The sequence below is a fragment of the Zosterops lateralis genome (genome assembly GCF_965231275.1).
Source record: "Zosterops lateralis genome assembly, chromosome: 2".
NCBI lineage: Eukaryota > Metazoa > Chordata > Aves > Passeriformes > Zosteropidae > Zosterops > Zosterops lateralis.
In genome coordinates, this window is record NC_139763.1 from 70,135,263 (window position 1) to 70,151,642 (window position 16,380).

Below are 16,380 nucleotides of genomic sequence, written 5' to 3' on the forward strand. Positions count from 1 at the left end.
GCATTGTAGTAGAATTTGCTTTTATTAGGGGGTTGAAATCACTGCCTTTCTGCTGTATGGTCCTGACCAGAAGAGGAGATGTGGGCAGAGCCAAAATCAGGTTGGATGTGCCAGAGACCAGTGAGGGCCAACTGATTCTCAAGTGAGCCAAGGGCAGTAAACAGGCAGGTAAGAGCACCAGCACCAGCAAGGAGCCAGAATGTAGAATGGCAAGTTGGGGTCAGGAACTCTCTCCCCTGGCTTTCTCCACCTACTGCCAGTGAAGGCAGTGACCCTGTACTGGAGCAGCTGAGTTCCAGCCACTGCAAATCCTGGAAGAGGGATACTCTCCAGGCCCAAGTATTCCAAACTTCCCAATAAAATACCAGGTAACCTAATTAATTTCTCATGCCAGTTAACTAACTGTAATGAAAAATTAGCAGCATCAAATTACATGTTCCCATTGCCTCTACTTTCTTGTTATGGTTAGACAGCTGCCTGCTTTGCCCTCAGAAATGAACCTAAGTGTGATGCAGGTGAACAGTGACTGGGTATAAAGTCAAGAGCCTACAGAACATAAGGTAAAGCTCAGCCTTGCTGAGAGAAAGTACCACCACAGCTGTAGTTTTTGTTTCTGCACACATTTACCTATCCATGTGCCCAGGGAGCAGGTATAAGCTGATGTCCCAGCAAACATCATAGTACAGAGAAGAGGTCTCGTCTTCTACTTCTCACATTCCTTGAGAAAACTAAAGGTAACGATGATGGTAAAAGGGATTTCCTTGACAGAATGCTTCTTGAACTCTGTTCCTGACAAAGGGTGTCAAAATAATAGTGATTGGAAACACCTCATTGAAAAGAAAGAGGAAAAGAGAGTCAGAGGAAGGTCTTGGGTAGACCAGCCCATCTCACCTCTTGCTCCAGGTTACAGTCTCCCCAGTAGCTGGATCAGTACAGAAAGTGCCAATATTCTTCTAATCCTCACAGTTTATGGCATCTCCCATTGTATGGATGTGCTCGCTGTAAGCTGTACCAGTAAAATGGCCCAGGTTATAAGTGACTCTCCATAGAAGTAAGCAAGTTACATTCTGGACTGTTTCACCAAACTTTTAAATTGAGCCCCAGAAACAGTTCCAAGCCTCAGAAACAACTCTGCCAGTGGAACTGACAGTGACTATGGGGATGGAGTATGGTAGACAGGGAGCATTAGAACCTTTCAGACTGGTTCTACAAAAATTTTAATGTTTTCAGGTGGTCAACTGAAATATTGCTTTGATTAAATTTTCAGTCCTGGAAGCATCCAGTCAAATTAAATTGGCAGGTGCAGATTCTGCAGAGGGAGATCCAGTCTGCTCTGCATTGACATCTTTCCTTCTCTCCTGACAACAAGAGCTTGGGACCATCTCAGAGACAGTCTAGTCTGTTCCTGTGAGGTGTCTACCTCTCTGCTGTGAGTACAACACACATCATGAGGTCCCTCAGCTATAACTCTGACTCGTGCAGTCTTCTTCTGTGGGCAGGCACCTGCTGTTGCAGGTAGTGATGGTAACCTTTTGTATAATGCTCTGAACATTGGAACCAGTGCCACAAGGAACTATTCTGAGCATTGGTGTAAATAAGGAATTGTTGCCATGACTAGAAAGAGTCAGGTCACATTGGGAGGGTATCAACTCCTGGTGTGAATGAGATTTTCCAGGCTTGCTATTTTTGCCAGGTCCACAGGAACTGTCCAAGCAATTCTTCCCAGAATACCTGGCTAAAGCCTTAGCCAAGGATGTTCTAAGTGCCCTGTTCCCATAGGGGAGTAGAAACCACAACCTTGGAATATGTCCCTGTGGCTTGACTGTGTTACATCCATAGGGGAGTTGCCACTCCATCCAACTCTTGAAGCCAGACATGCAAGAGACAGAGAGCAGACAAGAGACAATGGGCTGGCTGAATATTCAGCTACGAAAAATCCAATATGCTCAGGGTGATGTCCCTGTTCCTTTATCATGGTAGTCTGCTGCTCAACATGGACCTAAGGTCTGAGAGCCTTGATTACTCATCTTCCCAATCAGATTTCCTATGGCTCATTTTCTGTGTTGTTCCAATGAGCCTTGCTGGCCAGGGATGGGCAAAGGATGCAAATGGGAGAGTTGGTGCTTTTGCTGCTTGACAACTTGATGATTTTAGTGTCAGATGTGTGGGTTGTTCAGGCAAAAGCCGTACTCTGATCTTCCTGCAGAGCAGAGTAAAATTCAACAATACAAGGTACTGCTGGGCTGCAAGTGAACACTGGAAACAAATGTCTACTAAGAAGGCTGTTTCTCCTCTCTCTTTTTCAGCTTCAGTAGTGCTGGAGATGGAGCAGATGATCAGTCTTGCAAAATGTTTGCCTGATATGTTTCAGAGGGCTTACTCTCAGCTGCTAAATTTGGCTGTTTTCCTTCCTAGTATGTAGTAATAGTATTTTTAACAAATGCTAGAAAAATGAAAATTCCCACATTTCAGAGCTGAAGGAAACAGAAAATGTATCCATTTATTCATGGAAACATAAAATCACTGAATATTCTGAGTTGGAAGGGACCCACAGGATTCATCAAGTCCAACTCCTGGCCTGCACATGACATCCCAAGAATCTCACCATGTGCCTGAGAGCATTGTTCAAACACTTCTTGAACTCTGGCAGGCTTGGTGTGGTGGGGAAGCTGTTTCAGTGCCCTGCCATGCTCTGGATGAAGAATCTTTTCCTAATATGCAACCTAAACCTCCCTTGACACAGTTTTGTGATGTTCCCATGGGGCCTATTACTGGTCACCAGAAAGAAGATAAAAGCTACCACCCCTCCTCTTCACTTTGTAAGGAAGCAATAGACCACTATGAAGTATCCCCTCATTCTCTTCTTCTCTAGGCTGAACAAACAAGACGCTTGAGCTCCTCCTTCTAAGTTTTGCTCTTGAGGGCATTTACAATCCTAGTCCTATTCCTCTGGACATACTATAATAATCTTATGTCCTTCTTATATTGTGTCACCCAAAACTGCCCACAGCACTGGAGCTGAAGCCCACCAGGGCAGAGCAGAGTGGGACAACCCCCTCCCTTGGTCAGCTGGTGATGCTGATATATTTGGCTTCCAGGATTCACTGATAGGAGTCACTAATAGGAGTCACACTGGAGACTTACGTTCAGCTGATAGATCTGTAGTTATCAGGGTTATCCTTCTTGCCCTCCTTGAAGCCTAGGACATTAGCCAGCTTCCAGCTGTGTGGGATGTCTCTAGATTCATGCTCGTACTCCCCAGGTGGCTCCTGGCTCTGTCCCATGCTGAGTCAGCCTCTCTTGTGCAAGATATCAGTTCCATGTGGGCCTATCTTGGATTTCCCCCGACTTTAGAAACTCACACTATTCTCCATGATCCCTGGCTCTGCTGTGAGATGTGCTTGTACTGGAGCGGTTTGCCTCAGTGAGTAATGGTTGAATTCCAATCATAAATTTGACCTCACATGTGCCACCCACTACTTAGGATCAAACCAAGGCCCAAGATTCTGGTATGAAGAGTTCATATTGCCTTCAGGATAGACTTTGGCCTGGGACAGATATATGGCTGTCTCATTGGTGTTTTTTCCAGCCATGGCACCTAAACTACTCTTCAAAGGTAGTTTGCATCCTACTGGGTGTTGAGAATTGCAGGGTAGTAGTACAAAAAAAAGGTAAAGTACATTCCACACAGCCCTCCCCTTCACATATGCATTGTACAGCTGTCCAGATGTTCCAATTTAGGTGTTTAGACAGTCCAGTTCCAGGCACAAGCTTCCTATTGTACCTTCCTTCTGGTTTATGGGAATGTCTGCTTCTTCTTTCTTTCCCATATCTCACTGCTAGGGTCTTTCCATTCTACAAGCTCCATATCTCATCTCTTCCTGACCTTAACATATGAGTGAAAAGAGATTAGGAACAGATCTGCAGGTTTGGCTTCCCTGGTCCTCAGCTACTTGAGTGGATCAGGAGCTGATGACATCTGTTGGAGAAGGAAGAACTTATGTCTTGCCAAAGAAATGTGGTCTTTGGAGGGCCATGACTGAATGCAGCTGTGATGTAGGAGGTGTGAAGGAGATGGGGAGGAACTGGTGTGGCACGGCTGCTGAGCTTGTGATTGGGTTTGCATCATCTCAGACTCGGCACGTACTCAGCACTGGGTTGGCCAAAGGCAGGCACAAACTGTTCCCTGAGGTCCTTCCATAGGGGGGCCCTTGCTCCTAGGGGGTCTAAGCTGTCAGGATGCTCCATGTCCTAGTTCTTGTTGGTCTGTCCTCCCTGGCTGACTGTTTTCCCAGCTGCTGTCGTCTCCAGTGGAGGAGGTGACTTCATGTGAGTCATCCTCTTCGGGAAAGAAACCTCTGGATTCTTCCCCCCACGGTGAAACAGCTGAGGGGGAAGGTATCTATAGCTATTTTATTTTCAAGGTCTCAGCTGGGGGCAGGAAGATTGGAAAATGCAGACTTAAATTTGTAGCTTAGGGTGTAATTTATGAATAGGAGTCAAACAGACGCGTGCAGGAAATATTCTCACAGACTTTAAACTTTAAGGCTAAACAGTTCTCAAGTTAAAAACAACATCAACTTCTTATTTTTTTTTTTTTTTCTTGCACAGGATGGTCTGGTGGGACATGGGAGGTCTGAGTTCTATTTGTGTCTCCTGTCACCAGCTTCCTATGACCTTGGACTAGCTGCCTAACCTCTCCATGTGCCTCCGTTTCCTTCTCTGTGAGAGGGGAATGATCACATTCACCTGCCCCATGCAGACACTCTTGTGACTTATTTCACAGCATAAAAATATAGGAAGGGCCACACTGGGTCAAACTGAAGACCTGACTCACGCAACAGCCTTTCTCTGGCTACAAAAGGAAAAAGTGGAAACGCAGGACTTGAGTCTTGCTGTCATGGGCTCTCTGCTGATCTTCCACAAAGTAAAACATGTATGGGAAATGTGGGGTATGTGCGTAGTGGGGCAGAAATATATTTCCAGCGTTGCTCTGGATGTTTTAGGGTCAGTAAAGGCCAGCAGGAGAGCTGGCAGGGCAGGCTCTCTAAGCATCCTTAGCCAGTGCTGCCCCTTCCTGGCTTCCCTGCTCTGAGCGCTCCCGGTGCTGCCGGCTGGGGACCCGTGCTGCTCTGGTCGGGCCCCGCTCAGAGAGGTCTGCTCGCGGCTCCCTGTCCCCAGGGAAGGCGGGGAGCGGAGCCCCGAACCCCTGGGGCACGGGCAGCGCTTTGGGGCGCTCCGAGCATCCCGCCCGGCGGCCGGGGAGCGGCTGGAAACGGCCCCGGGCCCGCCGCCGGTGACGGGACGCGGCGCTGTCGAGGTTTTCCTGCGGAGCGGGAGAGGGGCTCTGCAGGACCGGGGCTCCGCAGGACCAGGACCCCAGCGCTCAGCATCTGCTCCAGGAATGGCAAGTCCACTGCACGCCCTCCCCAGGGGAGCCCGGCGACGTGCGAGGGACCAGTCCCGCTGCCCGCCCGGCAGCACTGCGGGCACGGCGGCTGGGAGCAGCCCCGACCGGGCTCCGGCGGGACGGCACGGCACGGCACGGCACGGCACGGCACGGCACGGCACGGCACGGCACGGCACGGCACGGCCGGGCTCCCCGGGGGCCGGGAGAGGCCGGGGAGAGCCGCGGGGCAGCCACACCGTGCCCGCCGACGGGCGGGGGCCCGGGCCGGAGAGGGCGTGCTCCCGGCGGAGGATGTGGGCGGGGGGGCGGAGGGGTGCGCGCCGAGGGGTGGGGAAGTTATAAATGACCGGGGCCGGGGCTGCCGCCTGTCTGATGCCCGCGGGAGGTGTAGCTGGCAGGGCGGCCCGCAGCGGATACTCCCTTTCCCCGGGTCGGGCCGGGCCGGGCGGGCGGGATTCGGGGGCTGCTGGATGCGGATTCCGCGCCTCGCTTTGCCCTTATCTCCGCCGCCGCCGCGGGAAGCGCCCGGGACCCAGGAGAGCCCGCCGGAGCCCAGCCGGCCCCCCCGCTCCTGCCTCGCCGCCCTCGGCAGGGGAACAGCCCTGCGCTCCCGCAGGCAGGACCATGCCCCGGCAGCTGCTCTCAGGGACCGTGCTGCTGGGAGCCGCCCTCCTGCTGGCAGGTAAGGGACCGCCGGGACCGCTGCCCCGGGCAGAGCCGCTCTGCGGCCAGCTCTCTGCGAGGGGCCCGCAGGGATGTGCCTGAGCGCCCCGCCGCATCCCGAGTGTGGGATGGAGCCGGCGGGCACCTGCCTCCCCTTCGCCCCTCTCCTCTGGACGGGGCCAGCAAAGTGATCCCTGCTTTCCAGGGAGCGCGCAAACGCCGCATCCCACAGCGGTCGTTACGTGCCCCGGGGATGAGGAGAGGTGCCTCTGCTCCTCCCGGCAGGGCAGCGGTGGCACAGGGGACCGCAGTGCATCCTCGGGACTTGTCCGAACCAACCGGCGCATCACGGACAGACAGCGTGTCCTGGCTGCAGGGCACGCTTCTTTCCTCCCCGCTTTGTTTTCAAGTGTCCCAGCTCTGCCCGTGAAGCGGCAAAGGCGCTTTTTCTTCGCAAAAACCGGGGTCCTGCTGCCTCCCGCCCGGGCACGTCGGCTGGGCACCGGCGGCGCTCCCTGCGGAGAGTGGGATGGAGCTGCTCCCCGGTGCCCGCATCCCGCAGTGATGGGGATGGATCATCGCAGATTTGATGTTAATTGAGTTTTACTTGACTTTGAGCCCGGTGTGCCGGAGCGCCGCGGTGGGCGGTGTGTCCCAGCCTTGGTGGCTGCTCACCTGGGCACAGGGGCAAAGGCCGGTCCCGGGTGGGCTGATGGCTGGGCGGGGCCGCTGGCCCGGGGGATGCCCGCGGCGAGGGGCGGACGGGCGGGCACGGAGCCCCTCCGCATCCCGCACCGGCCGCTCCCCGGGGACGGCGCCCAGCACAGAGGGGCTAGCGGGGCGAGGAGCGAGAACAAACCCCCGAGTGGGGAAGGGAAAAGCCGAGCTCCCCGCAGGACCGCGCCAGTGCCCGGGGCTCGGTCCCCCCGCGCCGCCGAGCCCGGGGGAGCTGCCCCGGGAGGAGACCCGGCGGGGCCACTCCGACCAGACGTTTTCCTGCTCGGGAAGTGCTGATTCATCAGCTTTGATACAGATATATAGGTATTCTTCTGCCTTTTTTTTTTTTTTTTTTCCTCCTCTTTCTTTTCCCCAGGAAGGTGCTAATTTCCCCACATTATTTGTCTGTGCCTCGGAAGTTCTTATGCCCAGGATGAAATGGGCACAGGCATGAGACACCCAGCCTGGATACAGGAAATGTGGATTCAGATCCTTGCCAGGCTTCCTTCACAGCTTGAGTTTGAACTTCGGCGTCCTGCTCCTACACGGGCTCCTGCAGGGAGCAGCTCTGCCGGGGACTGGCTTCCTCTTTCCTGTCGGAAAGGTTCCCATTGTGCAGATCATGGCGAGCCCACTGCCCAGGGAGAGGGGTGGGCTCTGTGAGCCAGGGGCTGTGAGAAAGACCCTGCTTCACCTTCCTGTTCATGGCCAAGCCCAGTGGGAAAAGCTTGGCTTTCTTAGGGGACAACTCTGGGTGCTGGGGATAAACATCCCCATGGTGGTCTCAGGTGCTGTAGGCTTTGGAAAGTTGCTTCTCTAGTTTGGCCGTGTGCCTGTACAATCATTTTGCTGGAAATTCATATCCTCTCCAGGTACAAGAGATTGTGCTCTAATCAGAATTTAAATGTTTTCAGACTCATTGGATTTCTTGCTTTTTTGTTTGTTTGTTTTCTAGAAAAGCATTCTTGCTCAGCTTTGTTTGGACATCTCAAATAGGTTGATCATGCTTCTTCTGGGCCACTGGCAGAACTCTCCATGGTCATGTTTGCATGGAGAGTTTCAAAGTTATTGTTGAAGTGGTGGGATGTTTTGTGCCATACATCTCTCTGTGCTTTTCCTCCCATTTCACTCTCCTTTACCTACATTTCTTACTCAGGCTGCCCACCACTTGCTGTTTCCAGTGCTCTTGATGAAATTCAATTCATCACTGGTCCCCTCTTGTAATTCAGTCCCTGCAGGTGCCTGCTGAGTTTCCATTTACTGACAGATTCTAGAGGAGATTCTTGGAAATAGTCAGTTAGGTTCAGAAAGAACCTAAAAAGACCTCCACAAGGAGGAGACAGGTGGTCTTTCAGCTCATATGAATCTACTTAATAATTTGAAATTCTCCAAAGCAACATGCAGCCTACAAGCTTTGAGAGACTCCCTTTGGAAGATGAGATTAAGGAAATTAAATTCATTTGGCATGTGAGTGTTGGACACTTCAGGTCTCTTGTGCACACTCATATTTTTGTTAACTTGGGAAAGAATAATACTTTTTTCCTGGGTTTTGCATAGTACTCACATATGTTTTCTTTATATCTTATAATTATTTATTCCACAAATTGCATTGCATATATTTGCTAATGACTGTACACATAATGATCAACATGAATATGTGGTTGCTGTTTTAAGTTCAGTCTCCTAGTCCTCAATTTTGTACTACTATAATTTTTAATCACTAGCATTTGAGATTGTGAAGGACTGTGTTTAAACCCTGAAAACATCAGACTCTGCAGCCTGGATCAAGGCTTATGTGCCAATGTTTCCAGAAACATAAACTGATGGTTTAGCTTTATTTCTATCTGTATTTCTGGCTTTCCACACAGAAGTGGTACCTCACAGTTTGCAGCTAGAAGGTAAATAGACTCTATTTCAGTCTTATCTGTGATCAGCACTATGTGATCTGAATAATTTCAGTTGGAACTAGAGCATCAAATCCCCGGTGGACTTTTCAATTTCACGGCCAGCTGGAAAAAATGAAGGAAGAAATTCCAGGTTAAATCTAGTCAGTGCTGAGGTTAATTTCTTGCACTAACTAACCTGACTTCTCTCAAAGTGCTGTTCAGATGGAAGTTAATATGTTAAGGTCTCAATCTGATTTGAGTACTTACTGAAGCAACGACACAGACAGAATAGTCCAATTTGGGATGAGGGCTAGAGTTATTAACTAAGTTAAGAAAAACTGACTTTCCCACTTCTTCGGGACCTTCATAGAAATGGGGCTCCCTAAAAAATTCCAACTGTATTCACACATAGGAGAAGAGTTAGGCCCTGCTATATAACAGAGATCATTAAAAAAAAAAAAACAAAACAAAACAAAACAAAACAAAAAAAAAAACAAAAAAAAAAAAAAAAAAAAAAAAAAAAAAAAAAAAAAACCCAAAAAACCCCCAAAAAAAACCCAAACAAACAAAAAAAAAACCACCAAAAAAAACCAACCAACCAAAAAAGTATATATGGGGTTAAAATATCAAACTTTTTGACACAGCTAAAGAAAATCACTTACCTAGCTAACTGATGTTTTACCAGACAGGTGTTTTGCCCCTGTGCTCCACACAAAGCTAAGTTTTGTCCTCCTACAGCTGGCGTAAATCTGGAGGAACTCCTTTGGGCTGGGCTAGTATCTTCTAGATTTATAGTTTGTGTTGGATGAAATCAGAATTTGGCCTGTGCTGTAGTGAAGATCTTCATACCCAGAAGCACCCAGTATATTTAGAACCCTAAAAAATTACCTTTTTTAGGTAATTTTTAGGAGGAGATTTGAGAGGTTTTTTGGTGGTGTTGTTTTTTTTTTTTTTACATCCAAACAATAACAAACAAGCTATTTTTTGTCAGATGCTTCGAAGACTGAAACCAGTAGCCTTTCACACTGTGTGGGTGTATAGGACAAAAGGAAATTGTCCAGATTTGCAGGACAGTTGATAAGTCCTTACACTTTAATGTGGTTTGGAAACTTCCAGCGCACTGTTTCAGCTTGCTAGTTTTCATGTGCAACTGAAATTGGGAAAGGAAGAAGCTTGGCAGATGAGGGTTAAGGTTCACTATTTTAGAAGTCTGTGTCCAGAAGGGCTGTGGTGGGACTTCAGCAGCAAGATTGTTCCTTTGAATCCCCCAGAGTCAGGGTTTGGGACTTCCTGCTGCAGGCCCAGAGGGAATGGAAAGCAAGATTGCTGCAAGAGTAGGTTTCACATGAAATACTCAATCACAGTCACCTCTGCTCTTGGAGACAGGTGTCTCCTCTCCTGCTGGTGTGAGACCTTCCATAAGCAAACCGCTCCTTCCAACGACATTACTCATCTCTACATCTCATCTCTGCGTCTAGTAATCTCTTTTTTCCCCTCTACCAGTATTTGTGAGAATGTAGAGAAACCTTTCTGTATATATTTGAGCATGAATTCTACCCACAGACAGAACCAGGCTCTTCTCTCTTTGCCCTTGTGATGCATCCTTATTGCAACTGGGAAGCAACCTTTCCCAAGCATCCTCAGCTGGGAATGGTCTGACTTCTTGATGCATCATGGCGAACTGCATATCCTAAAATTGGTCCAGTGATTTGTCAGGAAGGTGCCCACACAGTTTTCTCTTACTGAGATACAGAAGTTCAGTTTCATTCCTCTACAGTTGGAGATCAGTACTGCATAAATCCTGATGCTTAAAAGAAAGAACTATGCTGCAAGGAGAAGTTGGAAAAGTGGAAAAGTCATTAGTGCTCTCTCCAAAGCCAGATATATCAGCAGAATGAACTCATGATGGAATTAAGCAAAGTGCTAACAGATTGAGAAATCAACAGTGAGGGCAAAGAGATTTGAAACTATAGATCTCAGAAGTACTTTTGTCTGAAACTTGTCTTGAGCAATTGAGATGTATGGAGAAATTTGGACAGGGCATGTGGATGACTGTTTTTTCTGCATTAAGTCATGTTTCCATTTGATTTTTTTTTGTTTGTTTGTTTTTTATTTTTGTTGAGTTTTTTTAGTTTTGTTTTGGGTTTTTTTTGAGGGGTTCTTTTTGGGGGTTTTTTTGTGTGTGTATGTGGCACAGCGGGTGGAGATGTGCCAGACTAAAGATGGAGAGGAGGATGACTTAGCTTGTGGTGCATCAGTGTATTCAAGACCATTATAGATGTTTGTGCAATAGTTAATGCATTCACTAATCATCTTTCTCAGACTTTGGTTTGTCTTGTGCTACTGCTTAAGCAAAAGGTTCATGCTCATGGTGGGCTGGTTTTATTCTCTCTGTTGTTTTTCCCTCAAATCACAGTTGATTTTTCATTACCGAAATCCATACCCACAATGTTAAGTCACCCCTGTAACATATTTAGAACATGATTCAGTGTGATGTTGTCGACACCAATTTCTCTTGGTATGACTTTTCTGGACAGTGGGGCTGCTTTTCCATCAGTCACTGGTATGTGGCACTAAGCACTTGTGCAATACAACTCCTTCTTTTGGAGCTATGCCCTTGAAACCAGGTTCTCTTTGCTGTTGGAACAGCTGAAGGATGGCCAAGGGGCTAGAAGGCTGCTGCTTCTAGGATTTCAGTGGATTGAAGATGCTGTGGCAATGTGGTGCCATTATTTCCACTCCATGCCTGGAAGCGGGTGAAGCAGGCAGGGCACAGTGGTCCTTGAGAGCCAGGGACCTGTGAGCAGATGTCTCTGCTCCTCGGATGTTCCCTCAGGAAGCCTATGCTCTGGGAACAGACCCCCTGCTTAGTGCGTGGGGAGCGACAAGGGATGAGTGTGAGGGCATTTCATGAGAGGAATTTCACAATTTCACATAGCTCACTTAAGCGTCCTTCCTGTGGGATTCTTCCTTGAAACAGAGTGAAGGAATTCACCCCTTTTGTTCCCATTGTCATTCCTCTATGGAAAAACCTCTCATCAGGATCACCATAGACTAATGTTAACAGAAGCGTGAGAGTTGCCATCCTGGATCAGACAAGGGCTTTTTTTGGCTTCATGCAACGTCTTTAGTGGTGTCCAGCATCTGATCTTCAGGAAAGGTTCAAGAAACCTTGCAGGAAACAGTTATCAGATAAAATTCTCAAGAGAAGAATTTTTTTTTTTTTTGGTAGTATAATCTAAAACCCAGAATTATTTCATAAGAAACCATGGGATTGAGGTTCAAAGAACTAAAATTTAGTTGATATCTCTGTTTATGCAAGTGGATATTACATAGTGGAAATAAATCACATTGAACTGTATAATACAGGGAACTTCCTTGTTCTGTTGTGATGAAAGTGTTTGGGGTACCTTTCTTTGTCTCATGCAGTGCTGCAATTGACAATCATCCTAATCTATTTTATAGGTATTAATGATTATCATTTCCCAGTGTAATTGCCATAGGCAATCTTGGCAGAAGATTCCTACATGTGCGTCTACCTCCTTAGACTTGGTGCTTTAGATGTCATTTAACAGCAATGTAGGTTTTGCTCCTAAGCCATTGCAAGGGACTCCTCTCTACAGACTGATCCAGTTCTTCTCACCTCTCTGTTTTAAATTGTTGTGCTGCATTATTTACTTGCTCTTGGTTTGAACTCAGGGCTTTACTTATAGCTGTGCTTCATAGGTTTAAGTGGGGTGGATGGAAAGTCTGTTTCCTGACTTCTTTTTGTCTTGGAGCACTTCAGGACAGTTCAGCTGTAAAGATGGAGCTTTGGAAATAATAACCAGCATCCTTCAGCAAAGTTTAATTCCTTCAAATTTGCTTTACATTTTCTTTTAGATAGTTCCTAATTTGTTTCTCTGAATACAGCTTAGTGATTACTACTGCCCCAGATGAGTTTGACAGGCCTGTGTTGCTGGCTGAGCAGGTAGATTACTGGCAGGTGGGCAGTTTGTCTGTCGTTATGAAAGTCTTTCAATTCAGTCCTATTATATTGCTTCATTTCTCCTGCCAGGTAATCTGTTACAAATTTTAAGTATCAAACTGGTTAAGAAATTTAGTTTGGCCAAGAAAATGTACACATTTACTCTAAATTCCTAGGAATTCTAAATTGATTTTGTGCCAATTTTAGTTGTACTTGCTTTCTCTTTGTATTATATTGATATTTTTCTACTCACTTATTATTGGGATAAAATTTCTGAAGAATATTGAACTGATAATTATGTGCTAGAATCTGTCAGGGTGGAATTAGAGCAGAGGCACCGTGGTTGCTGACACATGTCAGTAGGTAGATCTGGTGATTCACAGGCATAGTCTGGATGGAGCTCTCTACACTGTGTGAGCAGCACAGGCTGAATCGTGTGTGGAGACATGAAATGACACTCCTGGGTGAGTGCCACTGGCTGATCACATGGAGTCCCTTTGGCTGGGCAGATGATGGAGTCACAAACACTTCTCATCTGAATGGCCTGAGCAGGATCTCCATGCAGGGGCCAGGACAGGTACATCAACGTGGAGGGGTACAAAAGCCACATGGATTTGTGCTGAATGTGGCTGTCAAAGTGTTGCTGTAGCCTAGCTCTGGTATTACCAGCCTCAGCTGACCTGTTTTGTTTTTAAACTGGACGTTTACTCTGTTGGAGTGAAGACCAGACTAAGGAGGACTCAACTGTGGTATTTCTTTTCTCAGTGCTCATCACATATGTGTGTGTCTTTTGCCTTCTGGGAGTGGTTTACCAAAGTGGTCCTACAAGGGTTCATAATGGAGGTGTCAGACTATGCATTTGGAAATCCGTTTTCAAATCCGTGTGCTCAATGGGAAAGAAAAAGTTTGTGGTTATGGCTGGTTTTATTTCTTCTCTGTAAAGATATCCTCCTGATATAGCTGATAAAATGAGCACCTTCATCAGGCTAGATATTGGCCAAGATGCTCATATCAGATCCTATATTTCTAGAGATAGTAAAATTTGATGGATACCACAGGAAACCAAGATTATTTTTCTCTCAGATCTCTGGCTGTTAAATATTGAAATTTATTTTTCATTGGCATTGTATAAAGTGCTTGTGCTCATTCATGGAAGTTACCCGGTGAGTGTAGGGCAAACAGGGCTCAAACTTCTAATGAGCTGGTGAAGCAAGTGCCTTCAAGTGGGTCTTGTGGGGCACAGAACATGGAACTGCATGGCCTTGGTTGCCCAGCTATGATCGGAAATGTCAATAATTTCAATTGGTAGTAACTGGAATTAGATTTATGTCAAATAATCGCCTAAGGTTTCAATTTGTTTAATTTCTACATCTAGACTTATAAATGAACAACCCTTCCCTGCTCTTTATTAGAAAGGCTTTACCACGAGCTTCTATAAAACCAACCTGACCTATCTAGGGCAAATACTGGCAAAATGTTTAGCATTTATTGGGGAAATCTATATTTGTTTACATTTGCTGCTATTGGCCATATTGGTATGATAGTGTGTCTTCTCAGAAGTGCTAATGAAGTATTATCAGAACTATTGTGTTTTTTAGCATCTAAGTGTTTTGCTTTGGCTTGATAACATTTAATCTTACATCAGTGTGTATATTCAGCTAGGAACAGCAAATGCATACAGAGAGTAAATAAATTATAACTTGCTCTGAGATCTAGAACTAAAAAGGAAGGGACATACTTGTTCAAATACTTTTCTATGCCTATGAAGGCCTGTTTTGGGCAGCTGCACATCCATTTTCCCTGCTGACTGATTTTAGTTCCACAGCATGGAGTACATGGTCAAGGCTTTTAGTCCAGAACTCATTTAATCTATTGTTACCAACCTTATGCTCTTCAGACTTTACTATGGTGTGTATCATACAGCAGCTCAGCTTTGCCATCCACTAAGCTGTCTCTTTTTTTTTTTGGCTGGCTGTTATGTTCTAATAGTACTTTAAATTCCTAAATTATAATTGAGATTGATCAAACTAAAGAATTTGATCCAGAAATTACTTGGCATGTGTTGTAGAACATCAGACTAGATGAATGGGATGCCCCTTTTGGACCTGAAAGGGGTGAACCAATAAGTTGATGATTTTTGTGCTTCTATGTGTATTAAGTAAGTAAATAGCATCCAATAGTTTTCTTGGTCTTGAATGCAAAAGAGAAGAAAGTTTCAGTCATCACAGAGAGATGTGCAAGTGATGGCTCTTTTAAGGAGTGATACAGCTCGAGCTGTTGCTTCTACTCTGAGGGTGTTCCTGTCTGCCAGCTATTTACCAGCACACATGGTGCCTCTCTTTGCACAGGAACCAACAGGAAACAAGTACAAAACTACCTCTGAATCCAGGGACCTGTATCTGTTAACACTTGTGAATCCCCATGGCTCTTAATTGACCTGCAAAGTTCTGCTTCAATAGAAATAATGGTTGTATTTTGCTGCTTCAGGTAATGAGTTTGCTCATCTGGACCGTTGTCAATGTCAGCTTGGGACAGTCACACCTCCTTGCTCTCTCACAGTTAAGCTGCCCTAGTTTCTCTTGTGCAGGCTTCATGTGTGAAGTTTGGATTTATTTCAGAGGAGTGCTGTGAAATGAGATGGCTGTGAGGTTTTCTTTAGAATAGGGACTTAGATGGCACCTGAAAGACGTGGAGATACCTAACTTTGAGTCTTAGGGCTCATGGTTTGGCACTGTGGGTCTTTCCTGGAGAGTGTGTCTAATACAGGCAATGGAGAGGGTGCTTTTTACCCCTGGGAGCAGGCTGTTCTGCCTTCTTTGCATGTAGCTGAGCATCAGAAACCCAGGGGACAGATGAGACGGGGCTGTTGATGCCATGGACATGGAAGGGTGTCTCCTTCCAGCAGCAGTTCTCTCTAGACACCAGCACTCACAGAAGTAGCAAGCTTCATTTTCCAGGGTGCTCCCTTCTCCCTCTAGTCCAGCAGCAGGATCAGGCCAGACAGTTACACATCAAATAGGAAAACAAAATTTTCTTTTCCATTCACCATTTCATTCCAAGCAGATTTTAAGACAACTCTCCCTAAAAGTTCTCCTGTCTTTAAAAATGCGAGTAGTAATACTGAAGAGAATCTCAATGTTGATTAAACTAGAAGGACTTGTTGGTCAAGACTCCTTCATATGGTCAGATAGATGTAAATTGAAACTTCAGGTAACTCCTAAGAGTTGACCATGAGTTTTCTTCTCTTTATGTACTTGTTTCTTCTTTAATAGAGTCAATTGGTGTAATGATGTAATTGGAATTATTATGGATAGGTACAACTGTTTGACAAAAAAACCCCCATTATATTTATTTACAGAATGGATTGAAGAATCTTTTAAAGAGACAGTAATACAATAGCTTGTCAAGAATAGCTCTGAAATAAAGAAAACTACTGATATCCCAAGTTTCCTTGCAAAATGGAGTAAAGTCATATGCTCCATTTGAGGTTAGCTAGTGGCCATTTTCTGGTTAAGGTGCTGCTGCAGATCAGAGTCAGCTCCTTTTCACTGGAGATGCACTGAAGTTCAGCCCACTGGGTACTGTCATGTTCCTTTACATTTCGTTGGGATTCTGCTTATTAGTTGTACACATGTGGGTATTCCCATTCCTTTCAGTGGAATGGCTCATAGGGAAGTGCTCATAAACAAGAGTAAGGTCCTGGGCTGCATCTGAACAGAATGACCAATGTTTTAAGC

The 16,380-nt window shown here is 46.3% G+C and overlaps 1 protein-coding gene across 1 annotated transcript in view; it reads left to right on the forward strand.

Moving 5' to 3' along the window:
• Positions 1-6,006: 6,006 nt before the first annotated feature.
• The window catches only part of FLT1 (fms related receptor tyrosine kinase 1), a 110,002-nt gene continuing 99,628 nt past the window's right edge, over positions 6,007-16,380 (forward strand). The window contains exon 1 of the mRNA XM_083855079.1: positions 6,007-6,092. Within this exon, the coding sequence (XP_083711205.1) occupies positions 6,035-6,092 (58 nt within the window). The 5' untranslated portion in view covers positions 6,007-6,034. The remainder of the gene's footprint in view (positions 6,093-16,380) is intronic.